We start from the raw sequence: 21,980 nt of genomic DNA, 5'->3' as shown, positions 1-21,980 counted from the left end.
CCGTCAAGCATTGAAGTCCAAGAACCGCCACAATGCAGGCTGTCACGAGGCTGCAACGGGCGTCTGCAAGGCTGAATGATGCCAGATCCAAAGGCGGTGACGACTGGCAGAATCTTTCCCGTTGTTTTCCCCTCAAACAACATTCGCTTCTACCGTGCGCCCATGATCAATCAACTTATGATTAATCTATGAATTCTGTGGGTGTCACGTCTCAACATGTCTAGTAAGTCTGACCTCTTTGATTTCCTTACCTCCACTGACATTTGCAGCAGGCCTATTTCCCATCTCCGATCCTCCTGCGGACGCCATCTCTGCCCTCAGATTTTCACCACATCCAGATTCCTATCGCTTCGCCGTGGCCTCATGGGACAAGCACGCATACATCTACGAACTCATCGACGGCAAGTCATGCAAGCTGGTCGCCAAGTTTGAGCATAGAGGGCCCGTCCTCGACGTCTGTTTTGGCACAGACGACGACGAGATATATACTGCGTGCTTGGATTGGGATGTAAGAAGGTGCGCAAGCAATCCTGACAATGAGCAAGCCACGCTGACGGAGCAGAATTGACGCTACTTCCGGGACGCAGACAGTTCTGAGCACACACGACAATGGCGTCCGATCTGTCGTCTACAGCAAGGAACATGCCCTCGTTGTCTCAGCTGCATGGGACTCAACACTGCACATCCACCCAAGTGGAGATGCGACCTGGTCAACCGCGACGATAAACCTACCCTCGAAACCCTTCTCCTTGGCAGTTTCGGCCTCGAAGCTCGTGGTAGCAATGGCGAACCGGGCACTGCACATCTACGACTTGAAGATTCTGGCGAATGAGTGCAAGAGCTCGGCGAACTCGTTACAAAATCGGTTGGATATTGAGCCATGGCAGCGACGAGAGAGCAGCCTGAAGTTTATGACGAGGGCGGTTGACTGTATGCCAAACGACGAAGGGTATGCATCCTCCAGCATCGAGGGTCGTGTGGCGGTTGAATGGTTCGACCCATCGAATGAGTCACAGGCGCGGAAATATGCATTCAAATGCCATCGGCAACCGGTGGACGACGTCGATGTGGTCTACCCGGTCAATGCCATTGCGTTCCATCCCATTCATGGCACGTTTGCGACTGGTGGTGGAGACGGAGTGGTAGCCATCTGGGATGCTATTGCAAAGCGCAGGATACGTATCTATCCAAAACTGGCTGCGAGTGTCGCGGCCGTTGCGTTTAGCTCCAATGGCAAGTACCTCGCGACGGCAATCAGTCCAGGGTTCGAAGACGGCAAGGATGAAACCGCTGAAGGCTCGATCGGTATCTTTATTCGGGAACTTGGCGAGAACGAAGTCAAGAGGAAAGCGAAGTGATTGCGGACTCGGTCTATTTTTACTTGGTGCGAAAATCTACCCGGGCTCTTTCAGGATGCCAAGTGGGCTATCGAGTCTATCCCTAATCCTCGCACGAGCGAACAGGTATCAAAGGTGGATACTGGGCCACGATCGAAGGCCGCTTTTCTCTGGCTCTCCGCAAAGCAACAGTGCCATCCGCCATGCCGAAGTAGCATGCAATCGGTCTCTGTCCTCCTATCACCTGAGCTGCTAAGGCTTCTGGGCCGGTCGGACCACAGAAAAGGCCTACAGCGAGGACACCATTGATCTCTTTGATGGCACGAGCGAGCTGCTCGACTTCCCAGTAGCCATGCTCACCATTACCTAACTTCTCCGAGGTCACATCGGAAGATATTAGAAGAGGATGAGGGAAGGGCGCATCGACGATGAAGAAATCCTGATCGGTCTTGATGGGTCCGGCTTTAGCCATGTGGCCTTCTCGAATCAGGGGGCCGGCGCCGGTGGCACTGCGACTTCCCAGCGTTTTCAGCCGCTGAATGACCTGTCTAGCAGCCTTAGGTTCCACCTCGATGGGGATGGTGGGCCATTTTGTCATCAGGCGAGGCTGGAGTTTTCTGTAGTCTGTCGACAGTCAGCAGGCATACATGCGGCAAAAGAGAGACATACCAGCGACGCAAACAAATTGCTTTGAACGCATGGCGACAAGCTTCTCCTGATACAAACAGGCGCCACCTCCTTTGATGCAGTTTAGTTCTTCGTCCACCTCATCTGCGCCGTCGAATGCGATATCTATCATGGCACTGTCTGGGAGAGCGTCAAACTCGATTGGCACAAGGCCAGCATTTATGATGAGCTGCTTGGACTGGTAGCCCGTCGGTACAAAGCCTATTCTTGAGACGTCCGCTCCGCAGTTTTTGATGGCTTCCACCACGTAGACTATCGTCGTCCCTGAGCCGATTCCCACGAAGCGCGGGTTCTCGGGGAAGTGATTTCGCACTGCTTCTATTGCCGCAGCTTTCTTGGCTGCTTCTATTTCGGCTGCCATCTTGTGGGCAAACGTGGGAGTGATATGGAAGGGCCTGAGGAAGCGAAGTGACGGTGCCGGTCTCTGCCAGGGAGTGAAGAAGGAGTGTCCAAGTCGATATATGCTAGAGAGGGTCCTGACTACTTTAGATGAGTTGGTATAAAAGTGCTGTGCTCCGTGTCTACTTACAGGGTGCGGTTACACAGGACGGTCAGGTACATGCATTCACCTCTATTGAGTGCAGATTACGTACGCCGAAGGAGGTTGACTGTACAGCATGCATATACAGGACTGTCGAGACTGCCGATTGAAGAATTCGCAATGGCTTGAGAGGGTTTTTTGTCTGTCGTCCAGCACAGTGCCTTGTATCCAGGTCTAGGAAAAAATGAGTCTTTTAATCTCTTATCCCAAGAACGTGGGGTGAGGAATGAAGCTGGGCTGCTTTAGTGGCTGCTCTCCAGTGACGTCGATCCGATCCCGCTTGACTTTCCCCCGATTGACAAATTGTCCATGCCTAACGTTGAGTGTCACTGTCCACCCTCCTCGTTCTCACTGCATTGTGCCTGCACCGTTGGGCATCATGAGCGGTTGACAAGAGCTGGGAATGTCTAAAACCTTCGTCGACTCTACAATCTGGGTGCAATGACAATTTCCCTTCCCCTCCCTCCTCTCACCAATCCGAAACAATGACCGAAATCGCACCTCGCGAGGTCACTCCTCCTCCGCTGCAAGCTCCGACGGTCAAAGAGAAGAAATATGACAGACAATTGCGGCTATGGGCGGCTTCAGGCCAAAGAGCATTGGAGGAATCACATGTCCTCCTGATCGTGGGAGATGAGAACCACGGCTCCAACAGCACCGTCGCAGGCGTCGAGACCCTCAAGAACCTCATCCTGCCCAGTATCGGCAACTTCACCATTGTCGACTCTGCCACAGTTACAGATGCTGATCTCGGCGTCAACTTCTTCCTCGAGTCAGGCAGCCTTCACAAGTCCAGAGCAGAAGAGACAAGACGGCTTCTCTCAGAATTGAACCCAGACGTTACAGGCCATGCTATCACAGCTCCTCTACCAGAATGGCTCCCCATGGAGAACTCTTTACAACCATACAACCTCATTCTCATCTGCGCCCCGATTTCGCCAGAATATCTCCAAGGAATATGCGCCTATGGGTCAGAGAACTCAATCCCAATCGTCTACATCCGCTCCGCGGGCTTTTACGCTTCCTTTTCAATTCAACTACCTCACGAATTTCCGATCGTCGACACTCATCCCGATCCAGAGAGCACACAAGATCTCCGCCTTCTCGCTCCCTGGACAGAACTCGAAGAGGCAGTAGACTCAATAGGCGACATCCACACCCTGTCGGACCACGACCATGGCCACATCCCATATATCCTCCTCCTGCTGCATTACCTAAGAGAATGGAAGACCTCTCACAATGGCAAATACCCATCTAGTTTTAAAGAGAAGACAGAGTTCCGTGACCTGATCCGATCCGGTGCACGAACAAACAATCCCGAAGGCGGGGAAGAGAACTACGACGAAGCATGTGCCTCTGTGCTGAAAAGCATAGCACCACCGCCTGTAGGTAGCGGTTGTAAAGAGATGATGAGCATGCCGTCCTGTACCCAAGTGACTGCTGGCTCTCCGAATTTCTGGATCATAGCCAACGCCATCAAGAAGTTCTACGATACGCACGGCGTTCTGCCTCTACCGGGATCATTGCCAGACATGAAAGCCACCAGCGCAGAGTATATCAAGTTGCAAGGCATCTACAAGGCCAAGGCACGTGCAGATGTCGCTGAAGTTACGCAGACCGTCAGACAACTGGAGAACGACCTGTCGAGGATGACCAAGATTGAAGCTTCTGAGATCGAGGCATTCTGCAAGAACGCCTCTCATGTCCGTGTGCTGACAAGTCCGAGTAATGCGTCGGTCCCGGCGTTGCGGTTGGCAGTTTCCGATGCGAAGACGTTATCGGCACTGCCGAGGTTGGTTGAGAACGATTGGGAGGGTATGCTGCCTGTCTTCATTGCGCTGAACGCGGCGAACACGCTCGATGTAAGCACACTCTCAGAGGATGCCGAGGTACAGGAAAGCTACGAAAAGGCAGTGGAGGAGGTTGAGAGAGTTCAGGGTGGTGAAATGCATAACATTTCGAGTGTACTTGGTGGAATGGTCGCACAGGAGGCGATCAAGTTGCTCACCAGGCAGTATGTGCCAGTGGAAGGAACTTGTGTGTTTGATGGGGTGAGGAGTAAGAGTGGCATCTTCAAGATCTGAAGAACTCGACTCTGATGGGCACTCGAATCGTCGATAGCTGTTTGGGCTGCTGAGGAAAAGTAGATCTCGAGACGTCGATAAGAGACCAAGAAGCAGGCCGGCTGGTATGGAAATGGAGGGACAAAAGCAACGATGGTGGTCTGAAAAGCCCCATGCGCATGCACGACATAGAACGAGAAGATGTCAAGATCGAATTCTAGAGATAGACTGGACAGCGAGTTGAGTCCCGAGTATGCGGAATCATAGGTACTTGCTCACGCGGGATAGAATCTGGTGTTGTGCGTGCCTTGCATACTAGCTAAGGTAGGCTGTGAAGTCAAAATCCAACCATCCAGACCAGACTTGGTACAAAGTGACTTGGCCCAAAAGCCGTTCTTCGCTCTTCGCTCGTCGGTCTTCGCTCGCTCCATCGACAAGCACAAACAGCATCCAAATCAGGTCTGACGAGAAACTACTTGGGAGACTCAAGCAATATTAAACTCGTCGGCGCCTCCGCCCATCATCATCTTGTTGGCCTTGCGGACTTTCTCCCTCATCTTCCTCGCCGCATCGTCTGGGTTATCCGTCTCATCCACGGCCGCTTTCTCGCCGCCATTCCACGTTCGTTTCCGTGCCTGGCCCTGGCCCGACGACGCAGCTCCTCGCTGGCCCACGACATTGACTCTCCCAGGCGGATCCCGCAGGCCGAAACTCTTGGCCAGATGTCCCAAGTGCAAGTCCTTGATGTCGAAATACTTTCTCTCGGCGGCGACGTGGGTCGCGTACGCTCTTACGTGGCTCTGGAACGCGCGTTTCGCGAGGTCCTTGTTGGTCTGAGACGAGAGGACCCAGCGCTCGATCGAGAGCTGGAATTGAGTCGCTTGCGTTTCCCAGTTTCCCGGATGCCCGACATCGCCATTCCCATTCCCATTCCCACTCCCATTTGCTTGCGGCTTACTCTTGTCGGCTTGTGCTGCTTGTCGTTTGGTTGACACCACGCCAGTTAGTGTGCTGAAGCCTTTCTTTAGAACGTCCTCGGCGGACTGGTGCGTTACATTCCGTGAGGTGTCGGCTTCGGAGGAGGCCTTGTAAGATTTCTTCAGGATCTCAACGTAGCCCTCCTCCTTGCCCGGCAACAGGAAGACCACGGCGCGTCCGTCCCTGCCGAGACGAGCTGTCCGGCCGATCCGGTGGAGATGGTCATCGGAGCTGAATGCGGGATCATATTCGATCACCAGATCGAGGTTGGGGAGATCGAGACCGCGTGATGCGACGTCCGTGGCGATCAGGAGGGATGGGGTTGTCGTGGACGCGAAGTGTCGGACTATGCTCGTCCGCGTGGCTTGAGGGAGGGAGCCGTGCAGTTTGTATAAGGTTATAGGGTTGGCCGGGGTGGAGAGCATCGGGGATGGGGATATCGCGTCCGCGCTGGGGTCGATAGCTAGACTTTTAGAGGCAGGCTTTGTGGCGTCAGAGGAAGGATTGAGGGGGTTTGAGGTGGATGGCGCGCGTTTGCTGTCAGGGTCGGGATCGGAGTCTGAGTCAGAAGATGTAACAACAGAGGTAGATTTTGTGGTCTTTTCGGTAGTCAGAGAGTCACCAGAACCATCATCCAGAAGTCGGGAAAAGACTCGATAATGGAACTCGACGGAATCAGCGCACGACACGAAAACGATGGCCTTCATCACGGAGCCTTTGCGCGCGAATGTTCGCTTGAGAAGGGCCGTTAACGTCACCAGACGCAACTTCGAGGCTGCGACGAGGTAGGACTGTTTGAGTTGTGCGGGGGCTAGAAATTCTGAGCCTCTCTCGTTGGTTTCTTCGTTGCCGTCCGAATCGCCCTTGATGAGGACGGCGTCTTTGAGACTGATCTCGCCGAGTTTCTGTACATTCATTTTCAGCGTCGCTGAGCAAAGGACGGTCGTGCGATGATCAGGAAGGCCCGGCCGGGCACTTTTGCGCTTCTTTTGGTCTAGAGTCTTGACAATCTTGGTGATATCCTCTTCAAAGCCGAGGTCCACGAGACGATCGCCCTCGTCCAGGACGAGCCAGCGTACATTGCTTACGTCGAGGACCTTGGTGTGCTCGAGATGGTCGACTAAGCGGCCCGGGGTGGCGACGAGGATGTTCAGGCCTTTCCTCAGGCGTGCCTTTTCGGATTTTTTCTTCTCCCCACCGATGACAGTGCCGGCGACGATGTAGTGTGCGCAGCCCAGTAGACGTTCGAGGACCACGGAAATTTGTTTGCATAGTTCTCGGGTTGGTGCGAGGATAATTGCGAAAAGGCCGGAATCGCGGTGTAGGGCTGGATCGTGGGCGCCTTTTTGCGATTCGGACATGGTGATGATGCGCTGTACGACGGGGAGAAGATATGCTAAGGTCTTGCCCGAACCGGTTTCTGACTGTATGAATGCGTCGTTTGCTTCTTTGAGCATTTGGGATACGGCTGCCTTCTGGATGGCCGTGGGGTTCTTCAGGTTCATCTTCGTCAGGAGGTGGGCAGCAACTGTAGGGGACAAGCCGAGAGATGTAAACGTGTCGATGCCGTCCACGAGAGGTGCGTTTGAAGGCGCTGCAGGTGTGTCTTCTGCATCCTTCTCTTTCTCCTTGTCTACTGTCGACACTGGCTTCGGGTTGTAGGTGAAGAGAGAAGATATGACTTCGCGTGGTCCTTTCCAGGCTTTCTGCTCAACGGGCTTCTGGGGATTTCCTGCAACTTCGCCTGAAGCTGGCGTATATCCATCTTCACGCCTTCTCTTCGCCGGCCGAGGATTTGGGAACTCTTCTCCTTGCTCCTTTGGGTGAGGTCGTGGTTGTAAGGGCACACTGTTCGGATCGTTTGGTTTTCTCTGCCCTCCTCGCTGAGCCGTTCTCTTTGCTTGCAGTCGTTCTCTCCAGGACCCACCTTTGAACTTTTGGGCTTTGGTATTGATGTTCTCTCCAAGGGAGAAGTTCAGAAGCATACCATCGTCGGCCATTATCGAGAAAGAGGGCGGTGGTCTTATGGCCTGGCCAGATTGCAGGCTGGCGGTGGAAGAAAAGACCGGAATGATCAGAACCTCGAGACTTTTTTTAAGACGATGCGGAGGAAAATCTACTCCGATTGGTCAACGACGGTCTCCATCTCCTACCTAGGTATGCAGCTCACAGCCCTCGTGAACCCTTTAGCCAGCCTTCTACATACCACGCTGCACTTCTCATCATGAACACTTGGACTCATTCACGAAGGGCGGTGACTCCTTGTCGCTCAGGATGAGGATGTTGCGTTTCCCTTTCAACGTCTTCCGCCGCTCAAAAGACCCCCAGTGGCACCCTCTCCAGCCATGACACGAGTTGCATTGAGAGCATTCAGCCTCTGCGCACTCACTAGACTAGGCACACGACAAATTGTGTCTCACTCACGACGGCTACCTACTCATCTGACTACGTCTGCCTCACGATGGACTTCTACCGTGAGCGAGGCACAAACTCCATTTCCGATCTTTCGCGACGTCCCTCCTCTACGAGAAATGCGCAAAAAGATGTTTCGAGAAGGCAAGGAGGTGGGCTTTGTCGCTACAATGGGGGCACTACATGACGGGCACCTGTCTCTCGTAAGGCATGCTCTACAAGAAAACACAGACGTATTTGTCTCCATCTTCGTCAACCCCACACAGTTTGCTGCACATGAAGACCTGGATTCTTACCCCAAGACTTGGGAGGACGATCTGCGAAAGCTGAAACAAGTACAAGACGAGCATGCTGCCTCATCGGGGCCAAACTCGGGCTCCAAGATCCGTGGCGTCTTCGCGCCCACCGTCAAAGTCATGTATCCTACTCTACCGCCTAGCTCGGATATTGCAGGTTCTGGGTCCTTCGTGACAATCACGCCCCTTGGAAACCAACTCGAGGGTTCATCTCGGCCCATCTTCTTTCGCGGCGTGGCCACAGTCTGCACAAAACTGTTCAACATCATGCAAGCCGACCGTGTGTACTTTGGACAGAAAGATATCCAGCAATGCGTCCTGATCAAACGTATGGTCAAGGACTTCCACATCCCGACTGAAGTACGTGTCATCCCCACGAGTAGAGAGCCCGATGGCTTGGCTATGAGCAGTCGGAATGTATATCTCGGTGAGCGACGGAGGCAGGATGCCGTTGTATTGTCCAGGGCACTATTTGCTGCCAGAGATTTGTACAACTCTGGCGAACTCAGGGGTAAAATGATCAGAAACGCAGCGTATGATGTTTTCAACCAAGGATCGCTAGTCAAGAGGAAAGATGGCCAGCTGGGAGGAAGTTGTCAGCTGGAGATTGATTATATCGCCTTGAGCGAGCCGGACAGTATGGGGATGATTCCGGATTTTGCTAAGGTTGACCCCAGACGAGGAGCAATCTTGAGTGCTGCCGTGTACGTGCAGCCTGTTGATGAGCCGAGAAGTGAGGAGGAGGTGGGCCAGAGAGTGGTGAGGCTGATTGACAATGTTATTCTGGAACCAAGGGAGGGCGAGACGAAATGATTGGTACATCAGGGCGGGTATGATGTTATCCAGTGCAAGAATGCCTTATGCGACCTATGGTTCTGTTTATAACAGTTTTTCCGAGATATCGATCGGAGGAGTCAGCAGCTGGTCCACTATATCGACCAAAAAGGCTTCAAAGCAGGACGAAGCACGTTATGCATGGGCATCAGTAAATATCCCATAACGAAATTTTGCCGTCTTTGCCACCAGCTGCCAACCAGTGTGTGCGAAGGGCCTTTTCTTCTCGTTGACGCTTGATCAATTCAAGTGCTGTAGGCCTTGGTACGACCTCGGCAGACTGGCTGCCTGATATGTCTGGCTCTGACTCGGTAACAGTACCAGCATGCACATCACCATTGTCAGGCTCGATTGCGGCAAAGTCTGTGGCATAACAGCCTTGTTTATGCCACTGTAGAACAGCCAGCTCTTTCATTGTCTTTACGGAATAGACCCGGACAAGACCGTCCCATCCAGCCGTGGCAAAGATCTTGCCGTCCGAGCGTATGCTCAGGCTTTGCTGGCCGGCGTGTTTAGTGTTGACAGCCTTTTCAAGTCGTGTCTCGTCGGGGACGTCGGTTAGGTGCAGTGCAAATTTCGCTATTGTAGCGTCGGCACCCGAGGTAATGAAATGTCCCCTGGAAGGTGAAACATCAAGTGAGAGAATAGGCTGCGAATGTGGTTTGCTCGACATGAGCTTCTTCCATTTGCTCTTAGCGTTCGTTTCCTCTTGCTGTGAATGGACTATCACTTGTCCATCCTCGTAGCCAGATACCAAGAGGAGTCTAGAACTTGGGTCGTGGAACAGAAAGACTGCCATAACCATGCCGGTTGGGGAGATCTTGTCAGAAGGGATTTGTGACACTCGACGCTTGGAAGGAAGTTGAAACATGTCGATACCTCCTGAATCAAGGCCGTTGGGGGAGGCGATCAGTTGAGGGGCGGCTTCGGCATCGGAATGCTCCTGGGGAGTCTCGTCGCACATGGAGAATGCGCAGAAGTTCAGGGCATTGACTGGCATAGAATGCAACAGCCACGGCTGCGCTTGGTCAGGATGCGCTCCATCGCCGGGTAATTTCGTATCCAGAACCGCAATGTCTTGGCTTCGAACTTGCCAGACGCAAAGTTTGTGATCCCTTCCATGGCTGGCAGGAGTACAGTTCAGCTTTCTGCGTGAACAACATGACGGGGCGACATACCTGACAAGTCTGTCATTAGTCCAGTGCCGGATGGCCATGACTGCTCCTTCGTGGCCTTTCCAGACGGCCATGGGACGTTTAGTCGCCAGACTCCATATCACCAACCAACCTTGACTATCACCGGAAGCTAGATAAGCATTCCTGCAAAAATAGTGAAGTGCATGAATGGGGGCGTCGTGGCCTCGTAGGACGTAAGTCGGCACTGCTGGCCGCTGTTCCATTGCTCACAGCCTTCGACTAAGGGCCATCGTCGCCTACGACACCAGTAGATTATTTCCCGCCCAGCTCGTGGTCAATAAAGAATCACTCAGGCTGAGGTTTGACACGTCTGGAAAGCCGGATCATATGCCAATCAACATTGGACGGCTTAAGCGATGCAGGCCATAATACTACACGTAGACATCATGCCAAGACTGCAATCACGTGGACCCTTCCTTCCCGCAGGTCCATATTCTTGATTGGCCGAACGCCGCACATCCCATCTTGTCATCAGCACAGAACACGAAAAAGCGATCGAGTCCACCAAGCACTTTCAGCATTCGACCATCAATGCAAAAATACTACTTAGCAAACTTCTCTATCATCGCTACTGCTGAGGATGCAAAAAGACATGCTCACTATCGGATTCGAACCGATGATCTTGTCATCTCACTGGAAAAGGTTTTTTGAGACTACGAGTGACACGCCTTACCCCTGGGCCAAGCGAGCGCAGATTCTGTGACATAATTTACACCCGGAATTGTGCTTCTTGATTATCTATTCTTTGATCAATAATTGTGGATCCTGGGCACCGATTGGCGGGTCTTAGGCACCATCAACGCCAAAACAAGGCGTATTACACACCATGACTTCCACGGCAACCCGAGGCGAAAAGGCTACATCCAGTTTGCATATTTTCACGGTCTACAGAAAGCTATAACAGAGATGATTCTTATGCATTCGCTGGCTGTATGCCTTCTCTGGGAGGTCGCTGCTGTTGAGATTATACCTAGAGCGTACGCTTCACTCAGACTATTTAAAAGTTGCATTGTCTGACACAGCAGACTCCCTTCCAAAATCCGCGTTTCCGATTTCCGGCATTCCACCAGAAGTCCAACATATCAGTCACTGTTATGGTCCTGGCGGTCTCTAGCTTTGCATAGATCAATAGCGGAATATGATATTGCTAAGCTGTATCATCTGACTCTAGGTGACCTTCTGTTGCAGCCAATGGTGTAATAGGCGTGACCCTCACTCAGACTAAGTTAGGCTACGCTTTTCTACAATAGCATGGGCCCATCCAGGCTTCGGCTCCTCGCGCTCTCAAGATGTGTCAACAGAGAAGTCCGGGACCGCAAGTGCAGGTCAACAATAACTACCTTATTGTCTACTTCTTGAGACACCATTGATAGCCCTTCCTGAACTGTAGTGGTTATCCAGCTTCGCAAGCCGCCTGCATTGACTAAATCTTCAGCTCGTCGATTATCGCGGATGCAAGACGATCAAGCTGGTGATCTGCAAGTCCCCCAAAAACGTCTCTGCGCAACAAGAATCCCTTTTTGAACATGAGTTGATGCACAAGGCGATTCGTCCTATAGGCGAGAAAGCTAGGGGGGAATGGCTTCAGCTGGATTGCGGTGTGCAGGGGTACTGGCGAGTCCAGCCCCACGGATGGCATCAAAATTTTAGGGCCGCCGCAAAACCTCGTGCTTCATACAGTAGCTCTAGTCACATCACTTGCATAAATCACGGACATGGGGTATACTATCTGCCACGTGGAATGAAGCCACAAGATGACAGATACCTCATGTCGAAGCGAGGACTATACCGATAGAAGAAGCTGGCAGGGCGGGAAAGAGTCCAGAAGGATGCTGGTCGGGCGCGCCGAGGGCTGCGGTAAGCAGGGGTAGCCGGGGGAGTTGCCTAGAGAGGAAGACACAAGCAGAGAAGTGGACTAAAACGGAAGTGCCATCTGCTTTTCGTCGACCACACCAATGCAAGTACTAGAGCAACCGGAATTTCGGATTTATCCTGCCCATCAAAGACCGGCAGAAACGGTGGGAAAATAGTACCGCTGATTTCGAAGTGTCGAGCTGAAAGAGAGCAAGCGAAGACGAAGAAGGATAACGGTTTCAGGCGGATAGAGAATTCCAAGCGAGCGGAGAAAGCCAAATCTTTCCTTATTTCACATCAACATGACCGGGGTGTGCACAGGTCATACGACGCCAGCAGGTTCGGATCCTCTCGCCACAAGCAAGTGACGACTGGTGTCACGACAGCCTGAAAGAGAAGACAGAAGTGCTCATTCCTTAGGCGGGTACGGGTCAGAGGGCTGAGGGAAGGTCCAGGACAGAAGGAACCTGAAGGAAACAACAGGATAGGTGCCAGTGTCCTGAATGAGGGAAGCATGACGAATTCAGAAGACATGCAACAGCTGAAAAAAGAAGAGATGGACGGATGGACAGTCCTGATTGCCCGTTTGGACTAAGGCTGGCGACGTCAACCACAGACCACAGATCCTTAGCGACAAGAGCGATTACCGGAGTCAATCAGCCTAGGGAAAATACAAATCAAGGTCATCTAGACTCGCCCAGCAATACTCGAGGTGTTGGCGCCAGATGGGAGCACGGCGAGGTGGGCGAGGTACTTCCCGGGGGATCTTCTGAATTTGTATTGTTTGTTTCTTCGTCTTTCGATAGTCTGCCTACTCGTGGAGGGATATCCTTGCCAGAGGAGTTGATGAGCATTGGGGCTGGCAGGTGTCGTGTTAAAGCTGTACAGCTTTTCATGTCAACAAGGCGAACAAGGTACCTGTGGGAGATGCACTGGAGACGCCAACAATAATGACGCCCGGGTGACGCCTATTCCACAGAATGGTAAAGTCAAACCGAGCAGCCCTGCACCAGCCTGGGTGGCCTGGTCAAGTGCCTGGTGCAGCCCTGGGCGGCCCCATAGTCTCAACCCCGGCTACAATGTCTAGTCTCTCGGCATCTCCTTCTCACCCCTGCTGCTCTTTGGCGACCGCCGCTGCAAAGAGATGCTAGAGATGCCTCTCTGCCAATCACCCGCTGTGTTCTGGCTCTCGTCGACTCCGAATCTCTAGTTCCTGTCAAATGCTCAAGCCAGTCACAACTCATACGAGTTAGTCGAAAGCCACACCCTAATTTCACCAGCGAGCCAGAGTGTTGGAACAGCGGATCGACCCTTGATCACGCCGCCGAACCCACTTCCTTGAGCAAAGCCTGGGCCCTTGCGTACAAGTCAAGAGGTCGTCTGTTCTTTCATTTCACAATATGTATGCTCCATGTCCGCCGACTCGACCTGCCTCTCGTCAAACCTTCGCAAACCTCAGCTGTTACATCCAAGGAAATACTCTCAGAAAGGTGTCGTTGGAACAGCGACCCAGAAAGGTACGTCTGATGTTTGTTCCTTATGAGATCTACTCCATTTATTAGCCTTGCCAAACAATATTTTGGGGGCGGCCTCTGTACGGATGGTGGGAATGCCGTCATTGGCGCCGCAGCAAGGCCCTGATCTGCTGCGTGCAACGGAGCTGGTGAATCCTTCGCACTGAAACCCCCCTGGAAGTGCGACATTGCTCGGTTTGCTATGCTACAAAATCTGGCAGCAGCAACACTGGTCTTCTTTTTCATGAAGATTTTGAGCTTGACAGCTGTGGTCCGAATGCATTTCAGGCACCCCATACTGACTTCTCACCTCCAGCAACTTCATTCCGACGGTTCAATAAATCCCACTCTTGCAGATCACGATCCTCCATCATCTTCCACGACCTGGCTTGACCCCTCCGACACCTTACCACAGTTGGTCCGAATACAGAGCAGTCCGCCTGCTTTACAGAGCGACAAAGACCTGCCATAGAGGTATGCGGCCATGACACCGCAGTGAAGGATTCAAGCTGGCGCATCACTATCCTTCCTCACACCTGCCCGCGGCGGCTCCCCTCCTCTCCGGCGATCATCGGTCCTCAGTTTCTGCTATCGCATACCACTACACCTACCCCGACCTCCCGTTATCGCGACAACCGCAGCTGGCCCAAGAGCACGACGGTGACAAGCAATACAGGAAAAGATCCACACTTTTAACACCACCTCATGCGGCTGCAGATGCGACGGGCAATGACCAGCATTCGATGACCAGGGCCTCGTCGACCAAATCGACACCCACATCGCAGACCCTGCAGCATAGCCCTCTTTCGATGACTGAGCCTGAGACTCCCTCCCAGGCCAACCCTGAAAATCCCCCAACAACCAAACCGAAACGCGTGAGGACCGGCTGTCTGACTTGTCGCGAGCGACACCTGAAGTGCGATGAAGGGCTGCCCAAGTGTCAAAATTGCCGGAAGTCGAACAGGAAATGCAAACGCGGTGTCCGGCTGAATTTCATTGACATCCAATGCGAGCGTCCACCTCACCTCCTTCCGCCAACTGCTGACTGGAAGGTCACATTCCAAGATGATTCTCGCGATATTGCTTCAGAGTATCACGGCGGCCTGGAGAAGTACCACTCTCTCGAACCAGAGCACAAACGACAAAAATTGAGCATTCCGCTTCTGAAGTACGAATATGGCCAGATCACTGCTCCAATGTTGGCTCATCAACAGCTCCCGGCACCTCAGTCATATTCGCATGCATACGTCGAGCCATCTCACCCGGCGTATGCGAGTTCTTCCACTCAGTCGTATGAAAATACCGCGAATGCCATGGCTTCGTATTCGGAACCTCGTCAACCTGTGACACACTCATATGAGCAGGCAATGCTGGTGTCTACCGACCGGAGTCCGTCGCCGCCGTACCTGGAGAACAGAGACGAAGTCCTGTACATGCAAGTCTTTGTTGAAGAGGTAGGCCTCTGGATGGATTCCATGGACGCAGAAAAGCATTTCTCGCGGCTCATCCCCTTCCAGGCGCTGAGGGAACCAATGCTCAAGTATGCACTACTTGCGTGTGGTGTTCGACACTTGACGCTCGTAAATGCTGCTTACCCCGAAGAGCATGCCTTGAACTATTACAACAACGCAACACAATTACTTCTGAAGTCGCTCCAGAATCCCGACCGGGACAGCGCTCTTTGTGCCACCACTGCCACCATTCTCAACGTCTACGAAGTCATGTCGGAGAAAGCTCTGCAGAGGATGAACCACATCGCCGGCGCCCGTGCCCTTATAAAAGAATGTCGCTGGGACGCTCAGTCTGCTGGTATCGGAGCTGCCTGCTTCTGGCTGAATGTCGGACTTGAGTTGTTCAGTTGCCTGCACTTCAATTGGGGCGTGGCTTGGGATCCCGACACCTGGGGTATAGACATGACCATGAATCCTCAGCATACGGGCGGAAATGAAGAGGATTGGGCGCACAAGATGCTATGGATACTGTCCAAGATTACGAATTTCCGTTCGACAGTACAGCCACGATACCAGGAGGCTTCTGTTCATGCCGAGCAGGCACGTATACACCAAAGACATCAACAGTGGCTTGCTCTGAGACAGCTCTGTGACCGCTGGAACCTATGTGTGCCGCCGACTATGCACGCAATAGCTTCCATCCCGCCTTACATGACCAACTCGAAGAGTGCTTTTCCCGAGGTCTGGCTCATCAAGAGGGCAACAATCGTGGCGAGATTATTCTATCATACAGCCATGGCATTGCTCGGCTCCGTCCATCCCTTTGCTCATATGCAACCTCAAACAGCAGAGGAAATGCAGGAGATGAGACTCTATCATTCGAGGCAAATATGCGGTATCGTGGCTCATGTCAAGGACAGAGGAGTAGCTTCTGCATCGATACGCTGTCTGGCCGTGGCCGGAGAACATCTCACAGTCAGACGAGAGCAAGAAGAGGTCCTTTCGATCTTTGATCGGATCAAGAAAGAGACAGGTTGGCGTGTGACATTCATCCATGATGACCTCAAGGAGAAATGGGGTTGGAACACCAGTCCGCAAGAGTACGGCGGCATGGGCGCTACACCCTCATACTATGCCGGACCTAGTAGTGCTCCTACAGCACCAGCACCAACACCAACAACGCCTCCGCGACCAACGTATCCAAGCGGTATTGTTAACCCTTTGTACAAGAATGCCGACTTCTCGGCGCAGAATCCGCCCTACGAAGGAAATTACGTTCCTCCAGCCCCTGGACACATCATGCACAATACCCAGATTTATGGATATTCTGGCATACCTACCATGATGCAGTCCTGATAGCAGCAGTTCCACTATCACGAACATGTGTGCGCTTTTATGAACCAAATTCACCAAGATTTCGCATTGGGGACTCGGCGTTAAAGGAACCTAGTGTGTTTCTCTGCCCTCACTGGGACAAGAGGCGGATTCGACTGACAACTGGTTTCTCTGCCCCCATTACACATGCAAGCATGGCGCTCAGAGGATATGTCTTTCAACGCAGCTCAGATATTCACATTGGCGTGGCATTGGTTTGATCTAGGACAGGACCAGCAGTTCTGGGAAGACAACAGACTTGGGAGTTGAAGGATGCTTTTACACTGCAATTACCACGGGATACCCACGCCGTACTTGACGGGAACGGAAAGACAGGGTCAGAAATGACGGCTGCAACGGGATATAGTGATGGATTTCCTCTTGAAAAGGGCTTATTAGCGCTTGTTTTAATGCTAACGATGTCAATATGAGATGAGTATATGTACATGTCTGCGTGGGACTACCACTGTGAACGGACGGAAATGAATACCGCAAATACCGTTGCTACCAATCGATCTTTTCTTTGGAGGCACTTCTTTATCTGACAACTCGTGGGACTCATCATCACTACGGCCGAAGTGAGCAAAACATGGTAGTGACAGGGCGATGGAGATTTCAACAACGTCTTATCTATGAAAACCTCTAGGCAGCGGCATCTAGAGCATTTCGATAATCAACGACGGTGGTGCTGCTGCATCAAGTTGAGATCCTTCTTCATGATCCGACTGATCTCGACGAATATTGCGACTCTCCATCATCTCCGTCAGGACGGGCAAGTCCGTGACATTCTGCTCCGCGATATCGTATCCCCATGGTATCGGGTTCGCTGGGGCGATGATAGGTAGAGCCGGTTCGGTGACTGGAACGCGGTCGGTTCTCGTTGATCTCGAAGAAAACGTCCTTGTCATCCCCACATTCTGGACACATGCGCTCAGCTAAACCGACAGGCCAAATGGGCCTCAAAGTGCCGACGGAGTGGTGTAGTTCAGATGGCCTCTGCTTGCGGAATGGGCCCTTGAACACTGACCTGTAGAGTTGCGACCCGAAGGGAAGGTATCAGACGCTGCATTTTACCAAAGATGGCCTCCATATGCGTGCGGGAATGCCTGGACCAGTCCCCGATCGTGTCAGACGGGAGACCGATTGGAGTACGTCAACAGAACCGTCCGAGCGTGCCGGAACAGAAGGTCGTAACGGTGGTGCAGGTATATCCAGTACGAACGATTGACTTTCTGGCTCCAGAAAAGAATTGGTACATGGTCCATCATCAGGCTGTGCCTCCTAGCATCCTGGTGCGACCACAGAAGCACTCTCTGTGGCCGGAGAAGGGTTCTGGTTATCTACGCGATCGGACACGCGAGACCGTGGATTGTTGTCAACGATTCGAATCACAAGTCTGCCACCTCGAGCACCCTTGACGTCCGAGGTCGGTTGATCCAGGCCTGAATCCTGCAGATTGCGTAGCACAATTCAGTCGCTCCACAACGTCGATAAACTGGATCTGACTTGCTTGATGACAACTTCGCAGATATATGATGGTCCCTTCTGTCGCAAGATGATTCTCCCAGCAAGGTGTAATTCTGAATGTAGACATAGGGGACCCCAGCAGGGTTATCCATGAATTGCCATTCCGCTTCTGATATCTTATAATAGAGCGCAATACGCGGTGTAATCTTGTGGCCTGGGACTGCTCGGGTCGATGGTCCGTAATTAGCCCCTGAGTGCGGGAAAAATACCTGGGGAGTCTAGAAAAAATAACCGCTTTGGTTCCGGCATCAGCGTACCAACCGAACCTCAATCTTACCTCGAAGAGAAAATAACTGATGGCATATCCCTCTCATATCATACATGGCGCAAATGATGGTGTGAAGTTAGGTATGATGTATCCACAGGCCAGTCCCACCAGCCCAGTATTCTCATACTTCGATTCTTAGTCGACGTTTCCAATCTGGCTTCTTGGTCAGGTCCTCAAGCGACTCCGTTGGCGGTTTGGGGTTGAAATAGGTAAAACCAGCAACAATAGGTGACAATAGGTGTCCAATCAAATCGCATGAGGCTGTAGTCGGCTGCGCCCGGCTGCCAATCTTACGTTAAAGGTATGCTGGGAAGTGTAGACAAAGGGATGCCGACATTCAGAGGAGTCTCTCATCGTCCAAGCCAGTGAGGTGCCCCCGCTTGTTGTGCATCTGTTCTTGCTTTGAGCGAGGCCATTGTCACAAACCCCTTCCTGGCGCCGTCACTACGCGAGAAGATTGCGGCCTCGTCACCGTGCTCTATACTCGGACTAGGTCAAATTGATTACATCTTCGTCACCAGTCAAATCGATAGTGACCGGTTGTGCTCTTTCTCCTTAATAAGGGTGCTCAGGTCTTTGATGTCGATAACCAGCGAGTCGAGCTCCGGTAAGATTGACGCGAGACCGTTCGGATCAGACTGCGCCACTAATTCGAATCGTCGTGTATTGCTGGTGGACGGCTGTTGCATGACGAGTGGTAAAGATTCGAGAGTTCCAGCTTCGTCGCTCCTGGAGGGTCTTGCTGAACTGTTTGTTGTCGACCACCCAGGACGCTAGCCGCCACTTCTTCGGTTGGGAGTCATGAAAGGTAATGCCATCCAGGGTATTCTCGGCGAGTAAATGGTAAACAAAAACGGGGTTTTTCTGTAGTATACGCCAGGCCCCATCAATCCCCTGTTCAACCGTGCTGGGGGTATAGCATATATGAAGTATAACGACGCACGATACGCCCTAAAGATTGATGCCGACGCCGCCGGCCGTCATAGACAAAAGTATAACGTTAGGCGTCTCCTCGTTGTTGAACTTGTCGGCGAGAGAAGTCCGATCCTGGACACGCACCTTTCCGTCAATATGGTAGATTTTGGCCCGAGGATCGATACCGGCAAGTTCTATATAGTCGAGATCATACAGCCTGGATGACAGGATCAGTGTCTCCTCCCCAGCCTTGATAAATTGGCCGACGAGGGAGCGTAGGACCATGCAACGTCGAGACAGTTCGGGCTTCCGTGCGTCTCCCAGACCTATCTTGCCGAAAACCGGAGCCAATTTCTCTCTCAACTCTGCCGCCAGAGGCCCTAGTGTCGTGGGATTGCGGTGATGGCCGCTGGGGTCGGCATTATGCTTGCCATCAACATTGTCGTTGGGATCATCGTCATCAGCAGTAGCAGCATCGCTGTCGTTGTCCTCATCGAGCGCGACCAGTTCGACGAGCTGGTCATCCTCGTTTTGTATCATTTGGACGGTTGCCGCCAAGCAGGCGGCGCTGTAGGTCCGAGCCGGGAAAAACCGAGAACGGATGAAAGGTCAGAGTGCCGACGAGGTGTGAGAAGAAAAAGAAGTTCATCGCCCGTGCGCCTTGGCGTAAACATACTTCACCGCTTCGTCATACAGCCTCGATTGAAGTTCTGTTAATTGACCGAGATAACAACCTTGGTCACTGCATGGTGGTGCAAGGGACCGAGACAACGTACAACCAACATGTCCTGGCCAGACCACAGGCAGTCAAGTGCGGTTGCCATGCGAGTAAAAACAGCAGCCACCTCTGGCGGGAGCGCGACGGACGCGGCAGGAGGGGGCTCGCAGGCTAGGCGGAGGGAGAGGTTGCCGCAGCAGAAGCAACGAGTTCTCGCAACATCGGCGAATGGAACTCACGGGCGACATGGGGAGGACGAACGGGAGTCGCAGGAGAGGCGGTCGCTGACTGAATAGGACGCGTGGTGAGCGGAGCAGTGTCGTCAATGGTCTGAAACGACTTCAGCTCGGCGCTGCATCATGAAGATATATATATTGATAAATGACCGAGGAAGTGAGCTCTAGCCTCTTCGGCCCATAGGTGTTGTGCGCTGGGGACAGGTCCTCGATCAGCAGTGCAGGAGGGAGGTACTTATACATTGTGGCAGCAGGCTTGAGAAGATCGAGCAAGGTTCGTGAGTCAGCCATAGTGTTACTTGGCGAAACATGTTGCCAGTGTGAATAGAAGTTGTAAGGCAAGAGTAGACCATCTCTTCTCATGGCTGTGGAATACTGTTTCATGCTGGTCACTGCCAATATCAAGCTGCCCTCTCGGCACTAGAATATCTTCAATTCGCTCAAGAAGAGTGCATGTCAACGAAGATCCCCCATATTAGTGTAATTCAAACAGATTGAAACCTGCATTCAATGTGACTTGTTCAAGGTCCGTAAGCATGGAGTGTTGGTGACAAGGGCGCGAGCCAGTCTGTCATGATCGGCTTTCTCGACCCGGTTAGACTTGTTGCATCGGCGCAGTACTGCTGTTTCCGTGGCCTTGCGGCGCGTTATGTTGGTATGGTGTGTGGTCGGAATTTTCAAGAGCAAAGCCAGCGCTATGCAGGAACAGAACGCCGTTGATGAACGTGAATGCCTCAACTGCCCTCCAGCAGGCCTTGTAGCTCTCTCCCATGTCGGCCTTCCAGCCAACCCAGTTCTTATCGTACTCCCATGCGATCAACGCGCCGTAGGCGGCGAAGAATGCTAGGCTGAAAAGGAGGTTGATCAAGGCAGAGAGCCTGGGGAACCAATCCCAGGTCCAGATGAAGATGCTGCCATAGACGGTAGCAAGCCCGGCGATGATCTCGGTGAAGCACAGACGTGCACCAGGATACTTTTTCGTGTCGTTCCAGTGGGCGAGATACCAGCTGACGATACCGAGCACGACCTACGAGGTCAAAATGTCAGTCAGATAGATCATCAAGAACAGTAGACCCTAGTGCAGCTAGCCATGGTTATGGTACAACATCAAGAAACCCGAGAAAATTGCCTTACCCCGCCACACAAGGCTTCAGCTTGATAGAAGGCCCTCAAGATGTCCCGGATGGCAGCGTCGCTTGGTTTGCACTTTGACCAAAACATGCTGATGGAGTTCTTGTTAGAGAGTTAGATGATTTTTGTTTATAAACGAATATGAGGTGTTTTGATTTGGTTGATAGAGTGAATCGGAGGGGCCTCTATCGCATCGTCAGAGCTGTTTCTTCGTGCTATATAAGCGTCCAACCGTTCCTATGTTGCTGGGGCTGTTCTATAGCATCCTGTGGAAAAGTCTTGGCCACAACGATCTATCACACTGTCAATCAGACGGTAGTGGAACGACTGAACAGCAGGTGTCTCTCAAAGCCTGTGACAATCCAAGAACTCCGAGTCTGCCTTCGCTTTGGCCAAGATCAAAGAGCCATTCGCACGTTCTGTCCTCAAGGTACGGACAAAGCAGCCCAACAACGTGGCCGGTCGACAGGGGAGACATCAACCTCATCATGGATTTGACTTGTATGACAGTGGTCTGCGCAAGGCGTTCCGGGGCCCCAGGATTTTGGATGAGGGGATATCTCATGACTCCTGATCACTTCAGACGTGACCAGAAGGCAGAAGGCTGTGAGGCTCCCAGCAAGCTGTAAAAGCTCTTGGTCACGTGGT

At 52.4% G+C, this 21,980-nt stretch overlaps 10 protein-coding genes and 1 non-coding gene across 11 annotated transcripts; 5 read left to right on the top strand and 6 right to left on the bottom strand.

The window, feature by feature from the left end:
• The first annotated feature begins 160 nt into the window (after positions 1 to 160).
• Positions 161 to 2,544, top strand: PV05_00790 (uncharacterized protein). The gene is made up of 3 exons (XM_013465712.1): positions 161 to 223; positions 270 to 516; positions 563 to 2,544. The coding sequence occupies exons 1-3, from the start codon at positions 217 to 219 to the stop codon at positions 1,356 to 1,358; spliced, it is 1,050 nt and encodes a 349-aa protein (XP_013321166.1). The 5' UTR covers positions 161 to 216; the 3' UTR covers positions 1,359 to 2,544.
• PV05_00789 (ribose 5-phosphate isomerase A) lies at positions 1,356 to 2,773 on the bottom strand. The gene is made up of 3 exons (XM_013465711.1): positions 2,554 to 2,773; positions 2,007 to 2,500; positions 1,356 to 1,961 (listed from the first exon to the last, which is right to left on the bottom strand). The coding sequence occupies exons 1-3, from the start codon at positions 2,583 to 2,585 to the stop codon at positions 1,441 to 1,443; spliced, it is 1,047 nt and encodes a 348-aa protein (XP_013321165.1). The 5' UTR covers positions 2,586 to 2,773; the 3' UTR covers positions 1,356 to 1,440.
• A 117-nt stretch (positions 2,774 to 2,890) lies between these two features.
• Positions 2,891 to 4,984, top strand: PV05_00788 (uncharacterized protein). The gene has a single exon (XM_013465710.1). It carries the CDS (start codon positions 3,051 to 3,053, stop codon positions 4,647 to 4,649), a length of 1,599 nt encoding a protein of 532 aa, XP_013321164.1. The 5' UTR covers positions 2,891 to 3,050; the 3' UTR covers positions 4,650 to 4,984.
• PV05_00787 (uncharacterized protein) lies at positions 4,918 to 7,650 on the bottom strand. The gene has a single exon (XM_013465709.1). The coding sequence runs from the start codon at positions 7,604 to 7,606 to the stop codon at positions 5,114 to 5,116; it is 2,493 nt and encodes an 830-aa protein (XP_013321163.1). The 5' UTR covers positions 7,607 to 7,650; the 3' UTR covers positions 4,918 to 5,113.
• A 157-nt stretch (positions 7,651 to 7,807) lies between these two features.
• PV05_00786 (pantoate-beta-alanine ligase) lies at positions 7,808 to 9,366 on the top strand. Its single transcript, XM_013465708.1, has one exon. It carries the CDS (start codon positions 7,952 to 7,954, stop codon positions 9,125 to 9,127), a length of 1,176 nt encoding a protein of 391 aa, XP_013321162.1. The 5' UTR covers positions 7,808 to 7,951; the 3' UTR covers positions 9,128 to 9,366.
• Positions 8,232 to 10,655, bottom strand: PV05_00785 (uncharacterized protein). The gene is made up of 2 exons (XM_013465707.1): positions 10,327 to 10,655; positions 8,232 to 10,272 (listed from the first exon to the last, which is right to left on the bottom strand). The coding sequence occupies exons 1-2, from the start codon at positions 10,545 to 10,547 to the stop codon at positions 9,297 to 9,299; spliced, it is 1,197 nt and encodes a 398-aa protein (XP_013321161.1). The 5' UTR covers positions 10,548 to 10,655; the 3' UTR covers positions 8,232 to 9,296.
• A 282-nt stretch (positions 10,656 to 10,937) lies between these two features.
• PV05_00784 lies at positions 10,938 to 11,034 on the bottom strand. The gene has a single exon. It is a non-coding gene; the product is annotated as a tRNA-Thr (tRNA).
• A 1,379-nt stretch (positions 11,035 to 12,413) lies between these two features.
• Positions 12,414 to 13,159, top strand: PV05_00783 (uncharacterized protein). Its single transcript, XM_013465706.1, has one exon. The coding sequence runs from the start codon at positions 12,763 to 12,765 to the stop codon at positions 13,147 to 13,149; it is 387 nt and encodes a 128-aa protein (XP_013321160.1). The 5' UTR covers positions 12,414 to 12,762; the 3' UTR covers positions 13,150 to 13,159.
• A 436-nt stretch (positions 13,160 to 13,595) lies between these two features.
• PV05_00782 (uncharacterized protein) lies at positions 13,596 to 17,148 on the top strand. Its single transcript, XM_013465705.1, has 2 exons — positions 13,596 to 13,715; positions 14,029 to 17,148. Exon 2 carries the CDS (start codon positions 14,456 to 14,458, stop codon positions 16,517 to 16,519), a length of 2,064 nt encoding a protein of 687 aa, XP_013321159.1. The 5' UTR covers positions 13,596 to 13,715; positions 14,029 to 14,455; the 3' UTR covers positions 16,520 to 17,148.
• A 2,077-nt stretch (positions 17,149 to 19,225) lies between these two features.
• On the bottom strand, positions 19,226 to 19,787 carry PV05_00781 (uncharacterized protein; the record flags this gene model as incomplete). The annotated part of the gene is made up of 1 exon (XM_013465704.1): positions 19,226 to 19,787. One exon carries the CDS (start codon positions 19,785 to 19,787, stop codon positions 19,284 to 19,286), a length of 504 nt encoding a protein of 167 aa, XP_013321158.1. The 3' UTR covers positions 19,226 to 19,283.
• A 1,009-nt stretch (positions 19,788 to 20,796) lies between these two features.
• PV05_00780 (uncharacterized protein) lies at positions 20,797 to 21,719 on the bottom strand (the record flags this gene model as incomplete). The annotated part of the gene is made up of 2 exons (XM_013465703.1): positions 21,336 to 21,719; positions 20,797 to 21,228 (listed from the first exon to the last, which is right to left on the bottom strand). Exons 1-2 carry the CDS (start codon positions 21,420 to 21,422, stop codon positions 20,797 to 20,799), a joined length of 519 nt encoding a protein of 172 aa, XP_013321157.1. The 5' UTR covers positions 21,423 to 21,719.
• Between the last annotated feature and the right edge of the window lie 261 nt (positions 21,720 to 21,980).

The sequence above is a fragment of the Exophiala xenobiotica genome, assembly GCF_000835505.1.
Source record: "Exophiala xenobiotica strain CBS 118157 unplaced genomic scaffold supercont1.1, whole genome shotgun sequence".
Classification (NCBI taxonomy): Eukaryota; Fungi; Ascomycota; class Eurotiomycetes; order Chaetothyriales; family Herpotrichiellaceae; genus Exophiala; species Exophiala xenobiotica.
This window is presented reverse-complemented; position numbering and strand designations above follow the sequence as displayed.

What these genes read in the sequence shown, in the direction of transcription:
- PV05_00788 (XM_013465710.1), top strand. Translation starts at nt 3,051, where the DNA reads ATGACCGAAATCGCACCTCGCGAGGTCACTCCTCCTCCGCTGCAAGCT.
- PV05_00783 (XM_013465706.1), top strand. Translation starts at nt 12,763, where the DNA reads ATGGACAGTCCTGATTGCCCGTTTGGACTAAGGCTGGCGACGTCAACC.
- PV05_00785 (XM_013465707.1), bottom strand. Translation starts at nt 10,547, where the DNA reads ATGGAACAGCGGCCAGCAGTGCCGACTTACGTCCTACGAGGCCACGAC. An exon ending in ACTAATGACAGACTTGTCAG is followed by an intron (nt 10,273 to 10,326) that starts GTATGTCGCCCC and finishes TACTCCTGCCAG; the next exon opens with CCATGGAAGGGATCACAAAC.
- PV05_00782 (XM_013465705.1), top strand. Translation starts at nt 14,456, where the DNA reads ATGACCAGGGCCTCGTCGACCAAATCGACACCCACATCGCAGACCCTG.
- PV05_00786 (XM_013465708.1), top strand. Translation starts at nt 7,952, where the DNA reads ATGACACGAGTTGCATTGAGAGCATTCAGCCTCTGCGCACTCACTAGA.
- PV05_00790 (XM_013465712.1), top strand. An exon ending in TTGGATTGGGATGTAAGAAG is followed by an intron (nt 517 to 562) that starts GTGCGCAAGCAA and finishes CTGACGGAGCAG; the next exon opens with AATTGACGCTACTTCCGGGA.
- PV05_00789 (XM_013465711.1), bottom strand. Translation starts at nt 2,585, where the DNA reads ATGTACCTGACCGTCCTGTGTAACCGCACCCT. An exon ending in GTCCTGTGTAACCGCACCCT is followed by an intron (nt 2,501 to 2,553) that starts GTAAGTAGACAC and finishes TAAAGTAGTCAG; the next exon opens with GACCCTCTCTAGCATATATC. An exon ending in GCAATTTGTTTGCGTCGCTG is followed by an intron (nt 1,962 to 2,006) that starts GTATGTCTCTCT and finishes GACTGTCGACAG; the next exon opens with ACTACAGAAAACTCCAGCCT.
- PV05_00787 (XM_013465709.1), bottom strand. Translation starts at nt 7,606, where the DNA reads ATGGCCGACGATGGTATGCTTCTGAACTTCTCCCTTGGAGAGAACATC.